At 33.0% G+C, this 26,956-nt stretch overlaps 1 protein-coding gene across 3 annotated transcripts in view; it reads right to left on the reverse strand.

Moving 5' to 3' along the window:
* Positions 1-26,197, reverse strand: part of LOC115245227 (glutamate receptor ionotropic, kainate 2) — a 160,312-nt gene extending 134,115 nt beyond the window's left edge. For 2 of the 3 annotated variants that reach the window (XM_029823445.1, XM_029823448.1), the window contains exons 1-2: positions 26,086-26,197; positions 21,233-21,388 (exon numbers count right to left, since the gene is read on the reverse strand). In XM_029823445.1, the coding sequence (XP_029679305.1) occupies positions 21,233-21,388; positions 26,086-26,164 (235 nt within the window). In that variant the 5' untranslated portion in view covers positions 26,165-26,197. The remainder of the gene's footprint in view (positions 1-21,232; positions 21,389-26,085) is intronic. The other variant, XM_029823447.1, reaches the window with a different exon arrangement.
* Positions 26,198-26,956: the final 759 nt, after the last annotated feature.

Raw genomic sequence — 26,956 nt, forward strand, 5'->3', positions numbered from 1 at the left:
AGGAATGCATATATCTGGAGGCGAGCAGAACTCCACCCTCGTCCCGCTACGTGGAATTGCATTACCGGCAACCGCCTTTCCACGATAGATAGGTAAGAGTATGTACATAAAATGCCGCCGGTCCAGAAATACATATCTTCGGTTTCTCGCGTGCAAATCGAAACGAATCGCGCGCAATCACGGGACGCACGTACGAGACGAGAAATATCACAGGATCGCGAGCTTGCCCGCATTCTGTCTCAAAATTCAAGATCGCACGAGAAATTTTAATTTCGTGAAATCTATCTGTATGGATGTATTGCGTTCTTTAATTTATAACATTGATAATATCTTACGTTGTTACAGCATTGTTTTTAACGATGTAGTATATTATGATCCCGAAATTTTGCACACATTTCCTAAAACATGCTTATCATTTGATTTCATTCATTAAATTGAATAATCGATGCACAAATGTCACTATGTTAAAATAAAAAATAAATTATTTTTTTTTATAAAAGACATCTATATGCTTTATTTTAAAACCGATTTTCTATATAAATTTTCTCGGAAAAGCAGCTTCTTTAATTTTAATTATATTATACAGCAAAATCAAAAAAATTAATATTTGGATATTTAAATACCTTGCTTTATATAAAAGTTAATATTAAAATCTGTATTGTATCTCAAGCTTTTATGAAGATTATTACTAAAATCATCAAAGTTATAATATAAATATTCTTTATCACTAAAATTTTAGGCAATTGTACATTCGTATTATCAATGCGATAACACGAGCGGATAAATTCTTTAAGAGACCGCAATACTGCTGATTGATCAAAACATTATAGAATTTAACAACGTGCAAGCAACTGAAGAGTCTGATATTGTAAGGAAATAGTATGATGGGCAACTTTATATAACTCCGAGGACGGTTAATGAAGGAGATAGGAGGTGTAAAGTTTGACAAAGCTAACGATCGTCAAAGTTTGGTGGAGTTGAATGATATTCAATGTGTAAAAGGGGAATGTCGTACATGTAAGAGAGAGAGAGAGAGAGAGAGGAAGAGAGAGAGAGTTATGAGATATTATAAAAGAATAGAAAGAATACAAAAAATAATTTACAATAATAAAACCACATGGATGAACCGTTGTTTTGATACAACCGTACAAATGTAACTTTTATCTATAGTATAATCATTAAAAATGAAATTTTTGTTGAAAATGTCAGCAATCTCATATTCCAAATGTGATAGAAATAAATTTCAAGTAAATAACAAAGTTAGATTATTAAATTGTAATTATAAAAAATATTTTAATACACAATTCTATGCACTCTATATTGTAAATATTTAAAATATCGAATTTTAAAATATCAATATAAATTATTGTTAATCGTACAATAAAGACACATATATTTAAATTGACATGGGAGATTCTAATTTTATTATTTAAAAAATCAATTATATTTTCGCATACGCATACATATACGGCGTATAGGTAGCCAAATTATATCAAAGCTGCTTTTGAGTGACATTAATCTCAGACTAGGCTAACATAAACTGGCTTTAGTCGAGCATGATCGGCGAAAGGAGGATCTCTACTTGCTTGGTTTGCGAGCGTTTCAGTCCGTGTTGATTAACGTTGTCGTCCGATGAGGCTTCCGACCTCGTGTGTCAGTTACATACACCGGAATCCCTTTTGCCACAACTGGATCGTACTTATCGCATTCAGCGCTTCGAGAGTATAACACCCTGGTTTATGTGCACATTTGGAAGCTGGTAATATATTTGGTAATATATCTCTCATTCTCGTATTTATGCGCTGAGTATTTATATCTGTGCGTTAAACTTGCAAAAAACGCGTGTTTAATTACACGTATTTATATGCTCATGTGAGTATGTTTTACCATTAATTTAAAGTGCACCATCCAAGAGTGCTGTTTACAGAAAAAAACATTTTTATCAGATTTATAAATAAATGTGAACTAAAAATTTTATACGATCTTTCTTTTTCGCGTCGTTGCGCCAAACTCTTGATTGGCATTTCGACACGATTTCAAGAACTCTATAAATTTGTCGAAGAAACCTTAAATTGTCTCTAAATTATTTAAAAAATTCTATGTGAGAGTAATCGCCCTCCGTGCTTGGACGCTCCAATTTCCCATCTATATTCATGCGGTTCGTTATCGTAAAATTGGTGTCCACGATGTTGGCCCCATTCACGACCAGCCGATAACCGTTCCTCTCCTGAGAAAATAGGACGGCGACCTCGTATCCATCGGATACGAAGCTGGCAACAGATATTCTACCGTACTTATACGCGTTTTGCTCCGCGATATGCGCTAAGCGACGCCGATAATCTATACGAGACGACGTCTCTTGTGTGTCTCCGTCGAGAGCGTCTGCGCCGCAATTCCGCAAACTCATTTACGATCCCACCGCGTAAATACTATCGCGTTCAATGTGCATAACGAACCTGCAGCATCGCTAGTCCCGTGCGTAATTGAAAACAAACATCCAGGAGATTTAAAGACCGAAAGGTACATCAGAATATGATTGGTTAAATTTAATAATGATTTTAAAATATTTTTTTTACTTTTATACCTATATTTATATAAATTTTTTATATACCAAAATTGTTATCTTGTCAAATTTAATTAGATTGCTATTATATTGATGTATAAATATATATGTATATGTATGTGTGTGTGATTTCCATTTCGTTACTTAACAAAATACCTTGTATTAAGACATGTTTATGCTAATCGCAGCTTGCGATGATATTTTAACCCCTTACATACACTGGCGATTATACGTACTTGGGTACATCTTATTGCTAGCTGTTACGAACCACGTCGACGTCGTAATTTTAGTGACGTAACGCAAACCTACCTACGACTTTGCGACATGGGGACTATTACTGGGCGTGTCTAACGGTCGTGTACAATACCACAACGAGAGTCATGCGATTGGGAGAACAAGTCTATATAACTAAATCGGGGGAAATTGTGCAGAAACTTTACAAGGCATTTACCGCTGAATTCATCCTGATATATTAGACCACTGCTATAAATGTCTTTGGTTACTGCTCGCGAGATATTCGATGGCGATTAGCAGAGGCGGATAGTGACTTTCTGCGACCTTAATAAGTAATAAGCTAATATTTCTCGACAGCGCATAACAAGATTACAATCAAGCAGGACATTAAGGAAAAATCCCTTCTCCCCCTTTCTATTCTTTCTAAATTTTATACAAAGAATGCGGCCAAATTGCCATTGGCAATGTTCCCCAATTTTTCTTTAACCAATTTTCCAATTACTTTTGTGATAAAATCAAAGATAATTACGAGTAGATTACAAATAAATAAATTTCAGAGTATAGCCTTTTACCATCTCAAAGAAAATGAACTCCAAAGATTTCAAGTTATATGGCCACAACCACGATTTTGTCATGAGTTAATATGATGTAACTAGTGATATCAACATAATTAAAATAAAATTGTTTTATATCTATAAATTACATTTAATATTTTATTGTTTATTGTAGCGCCATATGTCGAACTTGAAATCTTCAGACTCCATTTTCTTTGGAACAGTAAAAGATTATATTCTAAAATTTATATATCGTAATTAATTTTAATTTTTGCAACATTATTAATTTGGATATCGTTAAAGAAAAATTAAGGAACATGTTGGCTGCTCTCTTTTTTTAAGACTTAATAAAACACACGTACACACACATACACTCATGCTATATTGTAGAAAAAGGTATATTCAGATATTATTATTAATTCTTGTTATATGCTTATATGAAAGTTACGCTTTTACACCGTTCCAGTATATATCTTTTGTAATATTTCATAGATACGTAAGTGTGTACACGGAATGTTGAGCAGATTGCAAGTTACTCGAAAAAGCGCAATCTGTCACGCGCATCTTGGAAGAAATGAAATAGTGTGAACAATATTTTATTCCTATCGATATCAACCGTTCGTTGTGAGAGACGGTTGTTTAGTTTTCTCGATTCTCATGTTCCGCGATTGAAGAAATTTCATCAAGCAATCGTAAGAAATTTTGAGATGTCGTATACGTCGGCTGAGTGTTAAACTCGTTCTGCGTGGATAAGTTTTTATAACTTTGCGAGTATAGAATCGTTATGCGATCCGTTCACGACGGGATTCACGGGCGACTTTCGATATGTCGCACGATCGCGAATCAAATCGGGAAACGCGAGCAGGATATCGCGGTAATGGAAATTTCGCTTCCCGAAATTTGCCTCGTTTTATGCGACCTCGCCCATCCGTACGACCTTCCGCGCTGGCTGGCGCCAATCTACATGGCAACGATTGACGCGTAACTGCAATGTGGAGAGATATCGCGGCAAATCTCCCAATTTTTTCCCCTTAATTCTCTGGACCTTTTTGAGGGTCGAACGGATCTTGGAGCTTTACATAAATCTCTTATCGCACACATACAACTTTAGAAATATTGTCTTCAGAGTATATTATTTTATTTTATTGTATATATTTCTAAACTGATAAATGAGATTATGTCACATACAGTAAATTATTCAAATCAAATCGGGAAACGCGAGCAGGATATCGCGGTAATGGAAATTTCGCTTCCCGAAATTTGCCTCGTTTTATGCGACCTCGCCCATCCGTACGACCTTCCGCGCTGGCTGGCGCCAATCTACATGGCAACGATTGACGCGTAACTGCAATGTGGAGAGATATCGCGGCAAATCTCCCAATTTTTTCCCCTTAATTCTCTGGACCTTTTTGAGGGTCGAACGGATCTTGGAGCTTTACATAAATCTCTTATCGCACACATACAACTTTAGAAATATTGTCTTCAGAGTATATTATTTTATTTTATTGTATATATTTCTAAACTGATAAATGAGATTATGTCACATACAGTAAATTATTCAAAGGAAAAGGATAATGTTATTTTGTTATTATTATACATGAAACCAACGTTTATAGATTTATATAATACATGAAAATTACTTGCTTCTATTTTAATATTACTAGAACATTACAAAGCGCGCGTTATGAGCACACAATTTATTTCCTTCTGCAATGTAATATAATTCGAGATAAAATCTATATATAATTATAATATATATAAATATACTCACTGTTCACTGTTCACATTTCCCGATACTTGTCGCGATCGCGTTTAAAAAAGAGAAAATTTGACGGAGCGTCTCGCACACTAGTACATTACTGTTCAACTGTCGCCGTACAAATGATAACAAGGCCGTAACACGTAAACAATAGAGCGCTATACACGAAGGCCGAATACCAATATCAATAACAAATAAGGAAGAAAAAATTCAAACATAAAGTAATAATTATTAAATAACATATTTATAAGTAACAGTTGAGATAATAATAAATTTTTGTTTTTCTTTACTAATACGTGTACACTATTATATACATTTATACACATTTGAAAAACCGTCTTCTTCAAAACTATTAAAATAATTTTCGAGTTGCCAAACAGTCGCTAACGCTACGAAGCAAGCGATACAATAAACAGCGAATTTTTTGAAACGTGAAACCTCCGTTAACGCAGCAGAAAGGAAGAGTACAATTATAAACAAATTTATTTATATAAATTATTTCTTGGCTATTATTAACTGTCAAGCTGTACAAACTGAATCAAAATGTGCGATTTCCGCAATGACAACTACTTATGAAGTAAGTACAGCGAGAAAATCAATCAATACTGCGGAAAAGAGGCATCAATACAATTCGAAACTTTTGAGTATTGACTTAACACGCCATTTTTAAGAGTGGATATAAAATAAATCGATATTTTTCTCACAGCATATATCTCGAAACGTTCCAATTATATACGCAGTGATTTCTGCACGGCAATAACGCGCGTTAAGACCGATCAAATACACATGCAGATGCCTTTTCGGTTCGTTCGCCGCTTCCGGCGGAACCACCAATGCGGAAATGGGCCGCGGGATTTTGCATCGCCTATCTATGTGTCGCGTAATCGGAAACAGAGCGCGGTCGCGTGACCGCGTGGAAGGGAGAATCCGGGAATTCGCGATGCGGCGGTGGGTGCAACGAATAAACGCGTATGCAAAGCAGCCGACGGTCCGCGAGGGTTGAAGCTTAATGAAAAATCGATGCGCCCTGTTCTCTCCGTGCGCCGGAACGGGCGCGGACGCGGGACCAACCGCTATATGTAAGTGTTCGCGAGCGCCAAAGTATTCGCGACCCGGGCCGGTCAGAGTGGATGGCCTTTCGCGCGGATAAAAATCCGGCGACTATGCAAATTCCACGGCGTTGAAATCCCGCCGGAGGGATTAACAAGGGCTAGGGAAGAAGGGAGTTCGCGGCACAAAACCCGCCTTTATATTCCGCTTCGTCGTCGCTGCGGTCGTACTCGCTTCAGCGGAATGCTGGGAAAGCGTTCCTGAATTCAGTGACTCATTGGGTCCTCGCTTCTAATGAGAGCGTTAAACCGTAGAAAATAAGAATTATCACGGATTATTAAGCTCCTCGGTGCTGCGAACGCTTTTAAAGCTCGTTTATTTCGAGCTTTGTCATCTTCGATTATATAATGTTAATGGTGTACAAAAGAAACATAGATTTAAATCAATATGAAATAAATATTAAATAAAATTGATATAAAGTTTTAGATGAAAGAAAGATAACACTTTCAAAACAATAATGTAAAAATGTAATGATATAAAAAAGAATTTGTAAAAATGAAAATTTTTACAAATATAAAATGAGAGAATTCTTTTTGAATAAAAAGATAATTATGTATATGTTATTGTTAATAATTTATGTTGTATCTAATATTGACATTACATGCATAACTGCGTTAAATCTGTTAATATACTCTCTGAATGCGCAGTACGAGACGTTGATATTCTACGGCTAAATTACATCTTTTTGCTATGAATGTTCGTCTATTTCGGTGACGTTTATTACCAGGATACGACGAAGGATGCATTCATTTCCGACTATTATGCGCTGCGCAACAAATAGTACTTTATTTATAAGAAAATGACGCGACGACGTCGAGGGACGTTTATTAATGAGCGTCGACTTGTCTCGTTAACCGCTTGTCGCAAATATTCATTCGTAAAGTTATATTGTAAGACTTTCTGTTCCCCGCTAACAATCCGATTAACATCCCTTCTACCGCGTCTTCTTCTCAACACTTTTATACAAACGTAATTTATTGTTCTCCTTGTGCTGTGGAGCAAAAACCGACCGCAATGAAACTTTCTTTCTATTATTTTAGAGATAAAAATCTTCACCACTGTGTCTAATTGAATTGCATGAAATTAATCATGCTCATCGCATAAATACTCAAGCGTGAGATACGAGCTTGTCCCTTGTAAGTATTTCATGAATAGTGAAGGATATGAAAATTAATCATATTAAATTACATTCTAAGAAAAAGGAATTGTCTATGATTATTCTAGTAAGAAATAGAACGATAGGAATAAATTTATAAGGACATTTACTGAAAAAATTCTTTTATTTTTATGATCCATCGCGACCTAAAATTTCAATTTAAGTTAAATAGCCATGTATTTTGGTATGCAGATGAACGTATTCGAAAAATTGTGCCGTGAACTTTCTGCGAAAGTTATGCACCCTTCTTCTTCCGGTAGCGTCTCTGAGGTCTTCATAAAAAAAAAAAAAAATCGAAAATTATTCGCTGGAAAATTTAAATTAATTCTCGACAGATTATCGACATTTTGATTACGTGTAGCGTTGCTCGATCAAGTGACAGTAGAGAGAACCTCTTTTTTATTATTAATAATTTCTCTTGGTGATAAGTAATTCATAATATACTTATTTTATAATAATCGATTTTATATTGGATTATTTATATCGATATTATATAAATCTATGTTGTTATATAAATGTATAAATTGAGTAAAAATAATTTTTCCGCAGAATAAATAATTTATAACTACCCATTTACAGCAGTCGATAATATTTATTTATATTGTCGCTATATAAATCTTTTATTTTAAAACAAATGTAACAAGTAATATCCATAATTTTTTTTTGCAAAAAGTTATCAAAAATTGATATGTTGCATTGAGATATATATATATTTGTATACGATCAAAAAAATATATATTTTTATACAGAATTTTTAAAATAAACAAACCATATTACTGTTTTTATCAAATAATTTTTATAAGTAAGAGATTTTATACGCTATTTTTAAAGCCATTGCAATTTTACATAGAACTATATATACATTTTTTTTTTTGGCAGAAGAGTAGGTGTTCCTGTATGCGAGAGTGTTCGACACTATAGGTATTTTTCAGACCGCCCTTTATTGAAAATTATTCGCGGCTACTACCCAGCGGAGAAAAATAGAAAATTCCCGGTTTGTCGAGAATTCGCGAGGAGATGGCGGGAGTTAATAGAATTCCTGTAATGCCGAGGATGATGCAGTCCTATGTAATCCCGCGATGTGTCATCCTGTCGAACATTTCACACGCTTCGACAAAACGCTTCGTCGACCGATATTTCAATAGCGGTACTTCAATTTGTGATCTGTTATTACCTATTAATAAAACGACGTAAACGTTCCTTTATCGATTATTCCACTCCATGAAACCATTAACCAATCGATTAATCTATAAAGTATTTTTTTCAGTTTTTTAGTTTAGTTTTAGGAGTCTAGCTTTGTAAGAATAAACAGATTATGAATTTAACGAAAAATAAAGATGAGATAAAAAATAGATAAAAAGATTGTGATTTTACGCATTATTATCTATTAAAATATATTCTTATTCCCAATATAATTAGAAACACTGAAATATAAAAAATTTCTTGGGAAATAAGTCTTGCGACATATTAAAAATTTTATAATAAAAGATTAACTCTTCTTTGATTTTACACATTTTATTAAAAATACTTTCAATATACTTATATAACAAATGATACTTATTATATTGTATAATGCAATCATAAAAGCTTAAATAAGTTATTACTATTGTTTAATCAAGAATGTTTATATAATATTTAGCATCTAAACTAATCTAAAAATAAGAAGATTGAAAACTACAGTACATGTAACTTGTTGACAAAATTTGATAGAGAATTTACGTTGCCCACGCGTGAAACTCGAAATTGCTATTTCCACTTTAAAAGAATTTAATAGTTTAGGGCAGGTCAAGAGAGAGTTGAAATCGAACCTGAAATATCGGTGGTTCGTGTGACCAACGATATTCGAGCACATTTGTTTATCGATACTCCTGGATATTTCTACTGTGACACTCGTAAACAAATGACAGAAGCACGTATAGTTTCACTGAATACACAGCTGAAAACAATACGAGGTATTTTATGCTGAAGGGCTAGTTGACAAAACCGAATCTTGAATGTTTGATCAACAATGAAATAGTTGTATCAGTTTTCAACATTTAGTCAAGTAATAATTTTTCCATGCAATGTGCAATTTATACATGAACTTAAAAATAAAAAATTAATAATTTTGAATAATCACATTTTAAAATTATTTGTTTTGAACAAAAATTTTGTTTTAAAAGAATCCATAAATTACTCCGATATATATATATAATGTTATGCGAGAATAAAGAAAAAATTAATAATGTATTGTGGTGCAATTTTTGAGCAATAGTCTTTTTATAAAAAAACTTTTGCGATTTTTTACATGTAAAACCATATAAAATTATGTAATTCACATGAGCTAAGATTTTTTTATGCAGTTACATACATTATGTACCTCGCGTGCGCCATTCGACGAAGGCAACACACTGCAACGGAACTTGGTTGTCGCGCGCTCGTCAACAAAAGCAACATGCTGTGACCAAAGAATATATGTATATATTTAATTGTATGTATAAAAACTAAACCGTTTATCGTACGCGCAATGAAAAATCTAACTACACAATAGCAAACTACAATATAAATTAATCAAAGTTGCAATCTTGAACAATGAATATGTCTGAAACAATGATTATTCGCGCGATATTACTTTTGCATACAATTTCCTTCGCTTCAAGTCTCCAAAGCGCGAACTATGACGGAGGATAATAGGATAATTATGGTGTTTTTATTCGCGCTACTGTGCTCGAGTCTATTTGAGGAGAGAATGAGAAACGTCAATGGGAGAGCTCGAGCGTGGACGAGGAAGAGAAAGGGGAGGAGGAGAAATGGTCATTTGAGCTCGAGATGATTTCCGCGGCGGCGCGTCGCTAATTTTATTAAAAGTAGTAAAACGCAGGGCACGAAATTATAGCTCCGAAACTCGCTTCCTTAATTGAGGAAAAAGTTTGGATCGCACCGCAGCGGGTTCTATAAACGGGGCGACGCCACCCATAGCCGGAGCCAGCCGGTGCGATCGATTCGCCATACCGACGAAACTTTCGTCTATCAGCCAAAAGTAGTGATTTCGTTGAGCGGTTGAGCCTGCCTCTCTCTCTCTCCCTCTTTCTCTCTCTCTCTCTTGTTGTACTTTGTGAAAATTCAAAATTAACCGAGGTAAAATGAGATACCGAACTTGCACACGCGCGTTCCCCTGTTTTGACCTACCTGCAGTGTTTGCCTTGCAGTTGGTTGATTTATTGTAGATACGAGATAGTTAAAACGGGACAAATTGATCTTGCTATCGATTTTACAAACAAATTATTCAAACACAAGAACAATGTTTAAAAGGGGATTTAAAGGCCACAATACTTTTATCTTAAATGTTATTTAGTAAAAGTTGCAATAAACTTTATGTTTTCAATGGCTCCATATTTTTCGTTTCTTTAATAAAATCGTAATTTAATCAAGGCAGTTATATAATTTTCTTTTTCTAAGTGAATATTCCAAGAATGGCATTAATAACACATGCCAAGTCTTATATTATATTAAAATTTGGTGTGATTGTGACAATTATCTATTATTTAATAAATTATTACGAGGATTTCAGCTCAAACGATCGACGGCTTCATTTACTTTGGATAATTAATTCCGCATAATTTAAGGCGGCACCCCAAGTCTACTTATACAAGCAGTTAAAGAGCGTATCGAAGTGCGTACACAATTAGGAGGAGTACGGAGATCCTATTGATATAATGCGATATAATGCGAATAACACCGTTCATAGAACTCTTGAGTGCTTTCGTATGAGTATCTTAGACTGTAGTTTGGCATCCCGAGACTTAGGTGGATTCTCATAAGCGGCTTTAGGGAAATCCCTCTCGCCAGTGTGTCGCAAATTTAGCCTCCGTTACGATCAATTTTTCATCGCTTATTAAACGCTTACTATATAATACAACAGACACGTAGGAGATTATATTCCCCCAATGCTTTGTGCTTCTCTACCTGATAAAAAATTCTAAATCCCTTATTCTTTATAAAAGCAAATCCTTCGTTTTAACATCGCTTTTTTGATCATTAAAAATACAATATGTACGATTGTAAAAATAAAATAGAAGATTATATAAAATAAAAAGCTTTTACAAGATATTATCGGCTTATCTTCATCCAGTCAATTAATGAACTAAATTTAATAATTTTCACATCGATTTTTCGTCAATAAAAACAGTTCTCTTGCGCGATGATTTAATATTCAATTTCTTTATAATTAAATTTTGAATTAAAAATGTTTTGAAATAAATTCTTTTTGATATTAAATAAAGTGTTGTATATAAGTTTTTGTTTCCTCTGTTTATTTGTTTGAAATATTAATTGACAATGACTATAGTAATTCATAAAAATTTCTACATTTCCAATTATATTATATTTCCAATTATATATAATTTGAAAAATACATTATTAGAAATGTATGTTTAACATATTGTATATTTCTATTGTGACAAATCGCGAAGTGCGCAATATCTATAATTAGTTTCTTTTAATGCAACTGAGATAATATTATAAAAATTATATATATATATGCGTGTGTGTTATATGTGCAAAATTTGATGTTGTTATACGTATATAATATTGGATTCCCTACAAAAATATTTGTAATACTAGATCAAGCAAATCGTTTTGTACCGCAAATGCGGAAGCACACTCGATTTTTCTCAGTTATATTGTACCAGCGAGGGCCATATCTGAGAATTTCAAGTAGATTTACTAAATAGCGAGGATCTTCTTCTTAACGAACTTCGCCGGCTCGTAAATTTATTTTAATTTTAAGGACGGCAAAACGGCGCGTACTTTATAGGGGAGAAAAATAGCGAAAGTTGCCGAAAGAATAGTAAGCCATTCTGAGACTTACGTGAGAGACAAGAGGAACGAGAAAAAACTACATTAAGTAACGAGCCAGAATAAAACAAAGTGCATTCAACGTCGCAAGGGTCATCGTGGTCTTTATTTAATCATTCTGTCTGAATAGAATTATTTTCGTTGATCAAACAACTTCATAAAACAGGAACACGATCGTGATTTCTTACGTTCTTGATAACATTAGATTTTGTGTGTGATATATGTTTTAAGAAAGTTTTTATGCGGTTGTGTTGGGTTGTTGTCATAAAATAAAAGTTTCATAATAATGTATCTGTCACACACAACTTCTAATTTTGAATACTAAATTTTGGTAATAAAGAAATTTCTTTCTTTTAAATAATATATATTTTAAATTAGAAAACAAAATGCGCGCGAGATGTTAGCTTCTCGTGCAGTTTAATTAATAAAAAATTATTTAAATCTTTAATATCTCGTAATTTAAAGGCTATCAATAAAATTTATTAAATAATTTAAATCTTATTACATATCATAAAAATATATCGATAAATTTTGTTAAATTTAATAAAACATTTTGCAACAAAATTACTTTATAAGTTACCATTTTCACAAAATACCTTTCCTATTGTTTACTTTCATGTATTTTTTGGGTCTTGCGAAATAGGAACGTTTAATTGTACGCGTATAAGCCTGCATAGAACATGATCCGATTTATTCCATCGAAAGAGAGAGAGAGAGAGAGAGAGAGAGAAAGAGAGAGAGTTCTGCAAACAGAAAAGCGTCCAATTCTGAAAGGAACGGCGGAAATTGTGGCGACCCGAAAGTATTCATAACGTTTGCCTGGCTTTTTGTGCGAATTGCATACCGTTATACGCGCATTTTATTGAACGCATTATGATTTATGTATTAGTTATGTATTATCTTTCTCGCTCTGCTTTTAAAATTTTGGTATTATAAAATAATTATATAATCTTATCTTTTTTTCTCTGTTAAGTATAAAATTATACAAAAAGAAAGTTTTTTTTTTAATAACAATTAATATTGTTTGTAAAACATTACACACATAATTAATCTCTCTCCGTAGTTAATAAAAAACATATTTTCAATAATTTCCAAATGTTTTTTTATTAATTATTAGCATTAATAACACGTCATTTTTCCAACAGGGATTAATTATATTATATTCTAGATTAACTTTTGGCTTTGTTAATTTAGCATCCAGTTCTTTTACTACTTCGACAAAATGGTGGTATGGTCGATATCTTAAAATTAAAATAAGTATCGTAATTTTGAAAAATACTAATAAGGAAAGAGGATAAAAATCTCCGCGGTGCATATAATGCAATCTTCGAGAAAAAAGAAAAGAGAAGCTAATTATTTTGCGAATTACACGGACGACAAAGAACATTTGCGAGTGCACTGCGGTTGTGGAAGTGCCGTTGTTGTAATTGAAAAACTCAAAACCATAATTACGACGGCGCCGTTTTCGAGTTAGGTTGCGCCCTTATGTGCGCCTTGTAATTGCATGAAAAGCTAACGCGCTCCCGCTACGGTCCACGAGAGCAGTTCCTCGCCAACATTTCGCAGATTCGCCGAGAGGAAGAGAGAATGAGCCAACATTCTGAGCTGGTTCAGTCCTAACAAGACACGCTACGTGTGTGCCGATTAAATTGGCTGCGACGTTTGCACGGCGCGACATTTAATGCATACTTAGAAGGTTCATTGTAGATACGCGTGAACCTGATATCTGTTGTAAGTCGTTACAAGTTATCGTACTTTGGAGTAAATAATTGTAGCATCGTACATAATACAAACGTTATTTTAATTATAAAAGCTTTAAAATTTTAGTCTTTTTTTAAAATAAATTTTTAATATATATTTAATTATTTTTTATTTTTTACTTTCTATTCTTCTAGCGTACGTGAAACGGCTGTTCAAGAAAAACAAAAAGCGTTTTGTCAACGCGAGAAGCGATTACATTATTCATGACTACCATTATCGAGCAACTTCGCGATTTCATCTCTTTCTTTGCTCTGTGTCCCTTGTCAATCTTTTTCCCCCGCTGACAATCTCTCGCTACCGTTTGTCGTTGTGTATGTCTTACAAGTTTTTTGTAAAATCGTACGTCAGTCTTCTCGCAAAAAGCTTAGTCTTTTTATAAAACGTCAGAAAGCTTAAGTTATTTTGTAAAACAGCTAGTATTTACAGTGAACTTGAGATATATCTAACATTCATTCGCGTACGGGAACGTGATCGGAAATCGCATCGCGGGAAGACAACACGTCGTTACGTTCAAACCGCATTGAGAGCACAGTTTGCACTTGTATTGTTTGCGCGCTTGCTAATGAGCGAGCGACATATGCCATCTGATTATCGTGTGTAATTACTCACGAGATTGGTCGCGCTTAATCGTCACCCGCAAATCGTCGACCTATTTATGAAGGTTAGTATAAGCTATCTATAACTATCGGTCAATACGCATTAGAAAATCAGCGTTAATAAATTAAAGGATCTCAATGATAGGCGCAACATATTCGCTTTAATATTTTTAAAATCCTAGAACATCAAAAGAGAAAGAGAGAGAGAGAGAGAGAAAGAGAGAGAGAGGAATGTCGATTGGATATTTTTATTATATCAACTGATTTAAAAATCTTTCTCGGTTCTTTTTATGATACAGTCAAAGACCAGAATATTTTTATAGAAATTTCGATAGGATATAAATCTACATGCTAAATTTGTGACTATAAATATACACAATATACTAAATGAAATTTTTTTAATATACAAAAATGTAATAACATGTAATATACATATAATAATGAAAACATATAACACAAATTGGTTTTATATCGTTCTTAATGAACTCTTAATAGAATCGTAACCGACAATACGAGATACGTATTTGCTCCATTTCATTATGTTAAAAGACATTATTGCTAAAGAAATTACGCGTTTGATAGATTCTTCGATTATATTAATATCTGAAAAAAACTGGGTCGATGAGCTCTAATTGTCGTGAAAGATATTGACAAGCTATTTAATTTGCGAGATTCTAGGTTCTGAAACAATTTATTTTAAATTAAATGTTTTATATTTTTTATAAAATTATGTTGCTTTTACATATGCATAAATTTTAATGTAAAATATCCATATAAAAACATGATAAAAAAATCGTTATTTTAAATAAGATTTAATTAATTAACGCTGTTATATATTTAATAAACGTAAAAAGTAATGCAGTATTGATGGAAACAATACTTATTATTTAATTTATATCTTTTTCAACATATTTTTTTAAATATAATGTTGCTGTAATATTCATATATACTGTTATATTTTTTCTTTATATTATATTTCAATTTATTCTTTAAATTATATTTCAATTTCAAACCTCTATTGTGATATTGTCATGTCATAATATAGAAATTAACAAACAATATATTATAATTTATATATATTTGTGATAGTAATAGTGAGGTAACAGAATGCGCTATACATCCTGCCTTCCGTTTTTAATAATAAATCATTTTTATCATCAAAGTTTATTTTGAAGTAGCGTGCGTGCACGTTACTTCTTGGGTTCACAATCTCTATATTATATTTTCTTTAACAAAATTGTTGTTTATGTATTCAGAATTTTTCCTTGAAAAAAAAGCTGCTTTGTTTATAAAGTTCTCTTATTTTTAATATAAAATTAAGTGCGAATTAACGTGTTTCAACGTATACTGAAATAGCGGAGAGTTAATGACGCGCGTGTATCTCTTGATTCTCCCCGATATTCTTTCAGACAGTAACAAGACTATTAGAAATAGTCTCAGAAGAAAGAGAGAGAAAGAGAAAGAAACGCGTCGGTTGTTTCCCACGTGCCAATAGGTTCTCGAAAGTTTGCGCAACAATGTGAAAGAAGAAACCTTAAAAGTTACGGTAAAATTAGAGCGGACCGCTCCATCTCGGCGTCGCGCAACTTGCGGCCGCTCTCACGATCCCGACGCGGAACTTTACGTTTCCTCCTGGTGTTTTTTGGGAAATTGGCTTAGCGAAAGTGAAACGAGCGAGACAACGCCACCGCTTGCGCTGCGAGTTACTTCACCCCCGGTAAGGGTAGTTACGGAAACCTTCCTCGGATACGCTCGCCAAGCACTATCGTCGTAAGCGTAAAATATTACAGAGCGTTCCTTATACTTTCGCAAGGATATTTCGGTATATTCTTATTTCGGCACTCTAGCACCGAGGGATGTCCAGTTTTGCAAGAGAGAGAGAGAGAGAGAAATTCTTTTCGTACACGCAAATTACAATATAATCGATAAGTAATGTATTTGAGTTACGGCAGAGATATATGTACGCTTTTAAATTTCGTTAGATAAATGTTTAATTAATAGGAAATCATTTGTCAACAAGAAATTGTTCACAGCAAATCATAAATATATTTTTTATTTTTCTAGAAAGATTAATCCGTATAACTTCCATATTAATAAGTAATAATTATCTTATAAATAAACTTTAAATGCTAGTTTTTAAAAGTTATTAAACCATTTCATTTTTTAAAAGTGTTTGTAATTAACGTATTGAGATTTTTTTAATTAAATTTTACTAAATATACTTTACATAAACTTAAATTAGGAAGAAATAAGATTCTATTATATGTATTATGTTTCATTTTTTCAATTTTGTGAAAAAATTCTAGATATTTTTATTTTTAAAGAAATGTCATCTTCAATCGACTCTACTTTGCGAAATATCGCTTCTACCACAAAAGTATATTGAAAGAATCGAGAAAATCTTCTCGGTACTTTACAAAGATTATCGCGCGATAATGTTCGCAAAAGAGCTCTAACGTTTTGAATAATATTCTTCGCGCAATGCATACAGAGTGAGATCTCGACAATTGTCCTTGGTGAAACTGCTATCACTCGGCGCTATCGCTATCGCACACTTTTTTCAACGAGGCGCAGTAGAACGACACGCATAATCGAATGCGCGCATCCTCGTTAACTTCCGCTTCAACTCGCGTTTCGCGTTAGAGAACGACGGGCTGTATCACCGAAAATTCCGAGACAGCCAAGCGGAATCGTAAAACTCTATTACCAACAACCGGGTTGGCGAAGGTACGAAGCGAACAAAGGCCACCGCATTCGCCGATGTTTTTCCGTCGCATCGTAAAAAGACGGCGTGGCGAGACCGTCCAAACGACCATCCGCTCTTTCTGTTTGTCGAACGAGGAGGTTCATCGCCCCGAGGGCGAACAGAATCTAGACGACGAGAAGAACACAAGACCTGAAGTGAATTTCCAACATTTAATTTATCTCACTATTGCGGCTGACGTCGCAGACAACTGTTTATCAGTACTACTTTTCTCGTTCACTTTCTTTATCTCGAACGACTGTGAAATAATTGCACTGCTAATAAAAAGATACCGTCGGTCTCTCAATAAATATATCGTAAATATTTATAATATTAGGGTAACAAATTCGTTATAAATATATTAAATATATATTCTCGATCTACATGTATTGTAGATTTAACTTCTGTATATAATGTCTCTATATTTATCGTTCATAAAATCATATATGTATTCCTTATTTTTAATATTGTACATATACTTTAAATTAAATTAGATACTAGACTTTGAAATTGAAATACGAGATCACTTAATTAATTTATTTGTTTTTAATCTAAAGCAAAAATCTCTATTTTATGCATATATAATATTCAAATTATTCAAATTATAAACAGATCGATTGTATTTTTTATCCAAATTTTCAAATTATTCAGAGTATTCGAGAATTTCAGATTCGCGACTTGCAATGATATCTAAATATTCAAGTATTAAATTACATCCGCGGATTTCGCGATATGCATTACATTATAGTTGTAGTGGATATTAGTATTCATAAAGCTTGTGAATCATGTGTAATTCGCATTATATCCCCGTTACACGTCATTGTTAATAGTAAGTTTGGATCTCATGTAATTTCCTATGATGAAGTAGTATACGTCATGGTTAACGGAGTTTTAGTTTCGTTTCCGACGCGAATGCGCTCATTGCTCTGCACCGTGCCGTTTCGCCGTTGAGTTACAGGAGAAGATAAATTTTTCGAATCACCCATAGCGGCGAGTTCGAGCGTCGCGAAATGTGCAGCGCGATTGCCAGCCCGACCGCCGTAGCGATCACCGTGTGTGTCCCAAGGAGATTTGTTAACTTCCAACAAACAGAAGTTTATCAATAAAATTGCTTTCACAGTGTAATACCGCTCTGGAGTTTCGCCAAATTCGGCCATCCAACTCCTGCGCGATGTTTTGCAACGACTCACACGCTCGCATACTCGCCGCGGCATGACCGATGCGCCTCTATACGACTCTGGTGCATATTTAGAATGCGCCGTTCTCTCTTTAATCATTTAGTAACTCGACATGGTAATTACGTTGGTCCTGGTTAATACCATGCGCAAATATCCGCCAAGTTTATTTTATGCTGGAAATTATCAATTTCCGGCAGTATACATAGTTAAACGTGTAACCGCAGGCTTATATTTTACATATTGTGCGGGTGGAGCTATTTTCATATTGAGTTCTCCATGAGTGTCGGCAACTTGTAATACATTTTCTGGTTTACCAGGGAGTGACTTTTTATACATATATTGTTATCTTTTTCCGATAAAATAAGAAAGAAACAAAGAAGCATATAAAAAGAGAATAATAATAATATTATATAAAATAATGTAGAACGAAAGAAATGTATTTAAGAAAAAATAACGGAGAATTCTCACAGAATGTTCCTCTAAATTTTTAGTACTGTTTGTATTTAGTAATTTTGTCATTGTGAAAAGAAACACCTATTACATAATATCCTAATAAAAACCAAAATGTTTGCAATATATCATTACTTCGCAGCGAATATTACTTCTGAGTAATGGACAAAATAACTATAAAATTTTCCAATTTATAAAATATTGAATTCACAGTAAAATAATTGCATAAATCGTAGATCAATAAATTCTATTATGAAATGCAGAAGATATTCCAATGAAATCATGCTAAAAAATTATGAATTTATACATTTTCTTATTACGAATAATACAATATGAGATAGAAGCATAATAGTTTTGAAAGAAGTATAATAATCTTAAGAAAATATACTATAATGCAAAACGTATATAAACGTTGGCATGTGATATTTTACAATTACGGAGTAAAATATATACAAACATTATGAAATACGTTCAACGTAATAAATGTGGTTTTAATAAGTTACTTATCAGACAATAATAGACATCTTGATAAATAAATATCAAGGAAAAAAGACCCTTCACTGACGACAAAAACGTGACTAATTTTCTTAGTTATTTCCAAAAAATCTAAGTAGATTTTTCCGTAATAGGAATAGCTAATTTCAAATTTATGCCAATTATTCCAACTGTAATTGCAATCGGTACGTCATATTCATTAATGCCAACGAAAATAATATTTATATCCTCGATAATAAGAATAATTTTGTCTTTTATGTAAAAAATAATATTTTTACTAAATATAAATTATATAGTAAAATAATCTCTATTTAAAAAAATATTTTACTGTTAAAAAAATTAATCTATATATACATATATATTGTTTACTCCTATTATAGTCACTTTCAATATAAGTTTCTTAATATAAGTGCCTTCAACATTAATGTATATGTCATATTGATCCCCACAGCCGCATATTTTTATTTATTAACAAAGTTGAAAATGATAGTCATCTACTATTTTAATTTTGTATAATATTTATGTTTATTATTGTTTTATAATATTTTAATGTTTATTAAGATATCAATAAATTAAGATATCAACAATTTGATAATTTTGATTCTCGTGGGAAACAAGAAATAATAATTATTTTGTTCTTATAATTTAAAAAATGTATTTATAAATAACAGTGTAAGATTTATATATACGTCTTGTGTGCAAAAAAGTTTATCACAATCTTTAAGAAAGCATTAAAATGTATTTTAAATGTAATCTTAAAAAAAAGTGTAGTCAATAATTACTCCAGTAATACCTTCATTGTCATCGTCAAAGAACAGAAAGAGATTACATTGTTTGTTATTTATAATGTTATTCGTAAAGTAAAATTTTTAACATATTAAGGCTTCCTGATTCTCTAATGCGATGCACTAGATGTACCGAAACTGCAAGTAACGGAATTCAGCGTTGGAAATGGGTTCCACCTTCGAGATAAGGATGTTAGGGAGTTCCATTTTGGAGAACTAGGAAGGATCGTCACATCGGGCATCAACTGGCAACACCCGGTTTCACCACGTGCGAAAGTGAAGCTTCACAGCAGCAACGACGTCTCGAATCCTTAATCGCGTAAATGGAGTTTATTTCGCGCATCAAGCAAGTCGTGCGAACTTTCGAGGCAGTTACGTGCGACTTGGCGTGCCACGCATACGTTAACGCGAAGCGATTTCTAGTCAACTTGGTATCCCTTTGCTCGCAACATAAGTCCTTAACTATTCGACTTTTCTCGAGACTACCAACTGTAATAATTTTATCTGATTTCTTTTATTTATTGGTTTCAACGCTCTATATATATCGTCGATAGGAAGGAAACTTTTGTTAATTTTAATTGGGATCTCTTCTTGTTATTTAAATATTCTGTGTGAGTATAAAACTTTTATATTTCAAAGTTTTTAATATATAATATTCAAAGTTTTAAATATATAATATTCACATAAATCAAATTTAGTAAAAGTTATAAAATATGTGATCTAAAATTTTATTTTGTTTATTCTCAATATGTATAAATATTTAAAAATTTTTAAAAATATTTTTGTTAAAGATTTTATATGGTAAATAATAAAGCATTTTATATGGTATAATAAAGAAACAAAAAGTTAAAGATAGATTAATAAATTATTAACGCGTAAATATTAGAATGCGTTGAATCAATTGACGGTATTATAAATAATCAATCTTGGTAAGAAGTTTGTACTAACAATAAGCGAAGAATAGCGGAGTCTCGTATCACTCGAGTATTTCCGATTCAATTATGAAACTCACCTCGTTTCGAAGCGTGGAAACTATCTTGCGGTTGTATCACCTCGACCTGGGCGCTGAGTCGAGACTTAGGCAGGATGTCCCGGTTGGCGTTGATCTTCTCCGCAGCGTAGCGAAAGGCCACTTCCTGCTTGTCGTCCGACGGATGAAACAACCCACCTGGGAAATCACGCATCCATATTAAAGAGTGCTACTTTGGCGGGATCCATGCACGTGTACTCTTCCTTATTTTCCGTCTGCGATCACCATCACAGACCTTCTTTTGATCCAACCGTCTATCTATCTGATCCTTTCTGTCCGCCAATAAAGGCGAACGATAAAGATTTATGGATCCATTTACACCTTCGCGCTGAATGATTCAAACCGGATTTATATTCCACGTAACTTTAATGTTCAATATATTTTATGTGCATGTGTTTACGTATTATATACAGTATTTTTAAAATAATTATGATATGTTTTTGCAAGAATCTTTTAATTTAAGCTTGAAAATAAAGGGTTTCAAACAGTTGTGATATTATAGTAAAATTTTTATATTTAAAAGATATATATTTTTTTAAATTTTTATATACGAGTACTTTTGATAACAGATTGTATATAATAAATCCTAAAAATGTATTAATCCAAATGTATTAATACCTCGTGTAGAAAAAAACTTATCAATTTAAAACACATTGTATCATTCAGCATTAAATATATTTAGCATGAAAGTAATATAAATAATATAAATAAAAAACGTATAAAAACAAAATATCAGAAATCATTAATAGCTGCATGTAAGCCATTGTTCAACTATACAACGGAAGCAGATTAAAATTTGTGAAATATTTTTGTACTCTCTTTTAAAAATAATAAAAGGTTTCTTTACTTTCCATATGCCGTCATTTCCATCATCTCGCGTCGCATAAGTACTCTTGACAGTTTCTTCGTGTGGTCCGCTCAAATTCCGCGCCTTTCAATTCATTCAGTTAGGAGAAATTGGCGCCATAAATTGATTTTAATCTCGTGTACGTCATAAAGTAACTGTACGAGCAGCTGCGCCGGCTTGACTTCGCGATTTATAGAATTTGCGGGATAGATTTACGTCTCTCGTTAGTGAGCTGCTATCGATTTACTTTGGCGCACTTCGCAAGGTTGCCCGATTCGCCGCAGTCATTGTGACAATAATGATTGTAATAACGTAAACGGGAACAAAATATTGAATAGCGTAGGAATGTGGCGTAAAATCGAGGAGGAGAAAGGAATGAGTAGCTCTCGCATCGGGAGAATAAATTTTTTATAATTTTTTTAACAGAGAGAGATTCGTAGAAGTACAAATAAAAAATTAATATATGTATAATTCTTCAGATCAAAGAGAAAGGAAGGAGGTTGCGAAATGCTGGGGGATGCGATTAAAAGTGCATAATAACATTAACAGCTTATCAAAAAATCAATCGAATTTATGTTGCGGATATTGTTAAGCGTGTGTACGAGAATACGCGAATCGTGACAATCGGTATTTTGAGTCAATTGTAAAGCCGTCGCGATTATTCTGCTAAAAATCTACGTTTGTGTCAGTTAGATATTTCCTTGTTTGCAAACCAAATTTATTACACTCGTTTATTCACTGACCGTTAATGAATTATTCCGCTCAAATTGATGGAGCAATACGTTTCGTCGCAACCATTACACGATGGAAATAAAAACGGTAAATTGATCCCAATTGAATACATGGGAGTTCAAGCTTATTCCTAGCATTGCGTATCTCAAGCCTCGGTTTAATTATATGCTCGAAAAAACAGGTTTGCCGTCGGTTTGTGCAAATAAATCGCGAAAGCTATATACGACCATATACGTGTTTTTAATCTTGACTTTGGTTTGACAAAAAGCATGTTTGTAATACCGTTGAATTTAAAACAAACTTTTCTGCTGTTTTGAAACGGAAAATTGCTATAAGTATAACAATAGCAAAAGATGTCTTTTTCTCAGTGCATATATTATAAAATTATTAGTTATATTTTTTTAATATATGTATATAAATCGTTATATATACATACATATATACATAATTGCCTCTTTCATATATATTTATAAAATAAAATTAAAAAAGGTTATCTCTGTAGATCATATTATATATCATCATTAAAAAAAACAAGTAGGTTTATACTCTATTCTTCCTCGTTCTTTATTCTTTTAGTAATTTGCCAACGTAATTTTCTTAACAGAATAAAATATGCGGTTGTTTGATTTACAATAACGATGAAAAGCAAATGAAAATGTTGGGAAAGAGGATCAAGAAAATTACAACGGATATTGAACAAGTATTGAAGAGAATGCTGGGAAAATTAGAAAACTAAAATACAAAACGTTTAAAATTCAATCGATCTAATGAAAACTAAAAGAATCTCTAGTTCCGACGTCTCTTTTATCTCGGTGTGTCTCTCTTCGTATTATTCCGGTAAATTCCTTCGCTTTTCAGCTTTTCGATACAGAAAAATATTGACCACACGCCATTGGTGATATGCTACGGAGCAAGCACGCGTAGCACAAATGAATGCATCAAAACTCATAGCAAGTATCTTCCTGAGCACGGACATATAATATTGATCCGCTTCTGCTTCTTCCTGGCTATTTTAAAAAAGAAAGCTGCGCTCGGAAATCGAGTGCAACGTGAATTTACGTTTCGATAAAAGTTCAGAGTGCATGGAGGTGCATCATGTTGCTCGCGTATATCCCGCGTATAAAAACAACGATCGTAATGTTAAACAATGACGGTTTCACGTATGATTTTTTGTGCAAAATCTGTGAACTGCTATTTTTTATTGTATTGCGAAAGATAAGAATGGAATGCAGAAGTCTAAAGATGTGTGTGTAAAACGCTTGTATTATTAAATACAATATCTATGTTTTAAAAAATATGTATGAATCAATGGTTTTCAGATATAGAAATATATATAATAGCCAACGTAGCGTTATACTGTCATTAGATTCTGGACAGTATCACTATTGGTTTTGCTTTCGGACAACAATAGCACCGTTCGTCGAACGATGTAATAAAATCTTTTTGTGTCCCTTAAATACATAAATTTTTTTTTTTGTTAGAAAAAAATTAACAAAATCACTGCACTTTACAATCTCATAATTATAATAATTTTCTCTACGTGTAATGAAAATTTAAATATGCGTAGCTTTTATGTCAAAGCATTTTCACGCGACTCAAAACTAAAAGACTATACTTTCAAAACACTTTTTCCACTGAAATAAAATAATATTTTGTGTTGTAAAAAAAGAATACAGTACAATAATTAAAAATAATAAGAGTAATTTAGGTACAATATAGTACAGTAATTTAAATATAAAAATTATAATGTCTATTTAAAAAAAATGTATGTGTGATTATTAGATTAATTTTACGAATTTATAATTGTTATTATATACATATATAAATACACACACATATACACATATATGTATATAATTTAAAAGAGCAAAAAACCTTGTTTAGACTGTTAAAAAATATGAATAGCACTTTTTTTCTACAAATACTTGAAAAAAGTTTAAAATACACAAATTAAATTATCGCTTGATCATCGCTTTTATGTAAAAGATTTTTAAATAAAATAAATTTTTTATATTTAGATATTACGTCCAATTGCGACATTTTGCAATTTTTTGCGACTTACGCGGCTGTAAATATACCGTATATATCACTGCATCTGTTCTATTTACAGTCAACCGGTACTACTTTTAATATACCCACAGGCAGCTAATTTACGACATTTGACTGTGAAATACCTCGTGTTATACATATATTCGCTACATACGCAGTAGCACACGCATGGCTGATATCGGACTGATTTTCTCTCTGACGCGCAATAGCCAGAACTTCGATAATTGTCGTCGCACATCGATAAAATGCCTGTTGTCCGCGTTTCGCTGCCAACGTTCCATTTGCATCACCATCAGTGCCAATTAAATAAAGCACTGTTAGTAATGCGATATTACTATCGTTAATTTCAATTATTTGTGCCTCACAGCCGAAACATTTTCATGAAGCCACTATAGTAAGTAACGTTAGCAATTACTTACACTAAGAAAGTATAAAGCAAGAATAACTGCAGATTGAAAGTAAGACGATATAATTAGTAAAAAGATAGTTTTAAATAAAACTAAAAAGTATAACATATTTTTTTTTAAATACATTACGATTGCAAAGAGAAAAAAACAAATAATGTTATAACTGAATGACATATACAATAAATTCCAGTGTAAATGCGACGAATATATTTCGCACTATGATGCCGCGTTAAAAGATATTTCATATTTGGATTATACAAAATTTAAAAATACAATTTTTAGTATAAAAAAGCACATACAAAATTTGAAATTCACGTTATGAGGGTGATTTATCGTAGCGTTATATAAGATCTGTTGCAATTTTTTTTTTTACCATATTATAGCAATATTGGAGGTTTACTGTAGTTAGATTATAATAAAAAATTAGCATTTTTTTCATATATCTATATACTTCAATTTGTGCAAATTTTACCAGTAAAACTAAATTGTGTAAATCACCCCACGCGCGCATTTCCGTTGAAAAGAAATTTTAGCGCGAGCTTCTCGATAATTAAGCTTGAGATCAAGATACCGTTAAAGTAAATTTCGCTTAGAATTAATTTGAGGAATAAGATCTTATCTGTTTATAATGTTCCCCAAGCTTCATTCTCAATATCAGCTCAAAGAACCAAGTCGTGCTACCGTCTTCTCACTCGCGAGTATTATCGAGCGGGACATTGATAATAATTTTACTGATGCTATTCAATGCCGTCGAAAAGGTCGCGGCTTTCATACCGGGGGAAGCTGGGAAAGATACTCACCTATCCTAATGAAATCAGGAAGAGCCGCTGCGTGGGCGACGAGGAGCGCCAGCAGCAGCAGCAGCCACCTCGCAGCCATTTCCGGTTCCGGTTCACCCCGCCGCCTTCCCCGCCCTCCGTCGCCGCCGCCACCGCCGTCGCCTGCAGCCTTTCCTTCTCCTTCCTTTCTCTCTTTTCCTCTCGGTGGACTCTTCTCCTCTTCGTTCTCCCAAAGAAACTTACGCCACTGGAAAACAAGATTGGACAGCGAGTTCATTAAAATGCACACTGCAAACCTTCGTATCCGGCCTGAATATCTGCCCTCGTTTACAAGAGAATTGTGTTTCAAGAGCGCCACGACATCATCGTGATCGCTCACACGAAATCGGCTATAATTGTCACCTTACGAGAATCGGAAACCAATGAAAGAGCAAACTCAAATGATAATAGGTCTTTAAATCGATCATCGATATCGGGGCAGTGGATACAGGATTGTAGGAAGAAAAAATCGCGAAGCATCAGACCCGAAATTGGATAGATAATATCGTACTTAATAAAGTACATACTAGTATGTATATAAATGGATAATATATCTATTAAAAACATTATCGTTTATATTCACAATTCATTTATTTTAATAAATATATTTCTTTAAACGTCACGAATTGTTGTATTCATGTATCGTTGCATTATTATCCCTCAAAATGCAATTGTGACAACATCGTAAGAAAACATGAACATTCTCTACACAAATATATATATAATTAGCAATTATCCGTTTGCGCATTTAAAAATGTATAAGCGTATTGAGATAACGATTATTTATTAAATAAAACATTTTGCGCGATTTATTTATTTGAAGTAGGAACCAAAGCGAGATATGCAACGGAAA

Source organism: Formica exsecta, unplaced genomic scaffold, assembly GCF_003651465.1.
Source record: "Formica exsecta isolate Colony F162 unplaced genomic scaffold, ASM365146v1 scaffold93, whole genome shotgun sequence".
In the NCBI taxonomy this organism is placed as follows: Eukaryota; Metazoa; Arthropoda; class Insecta; order Hymenoptera; family Formicidae; genus Formica; species Formica exsecta.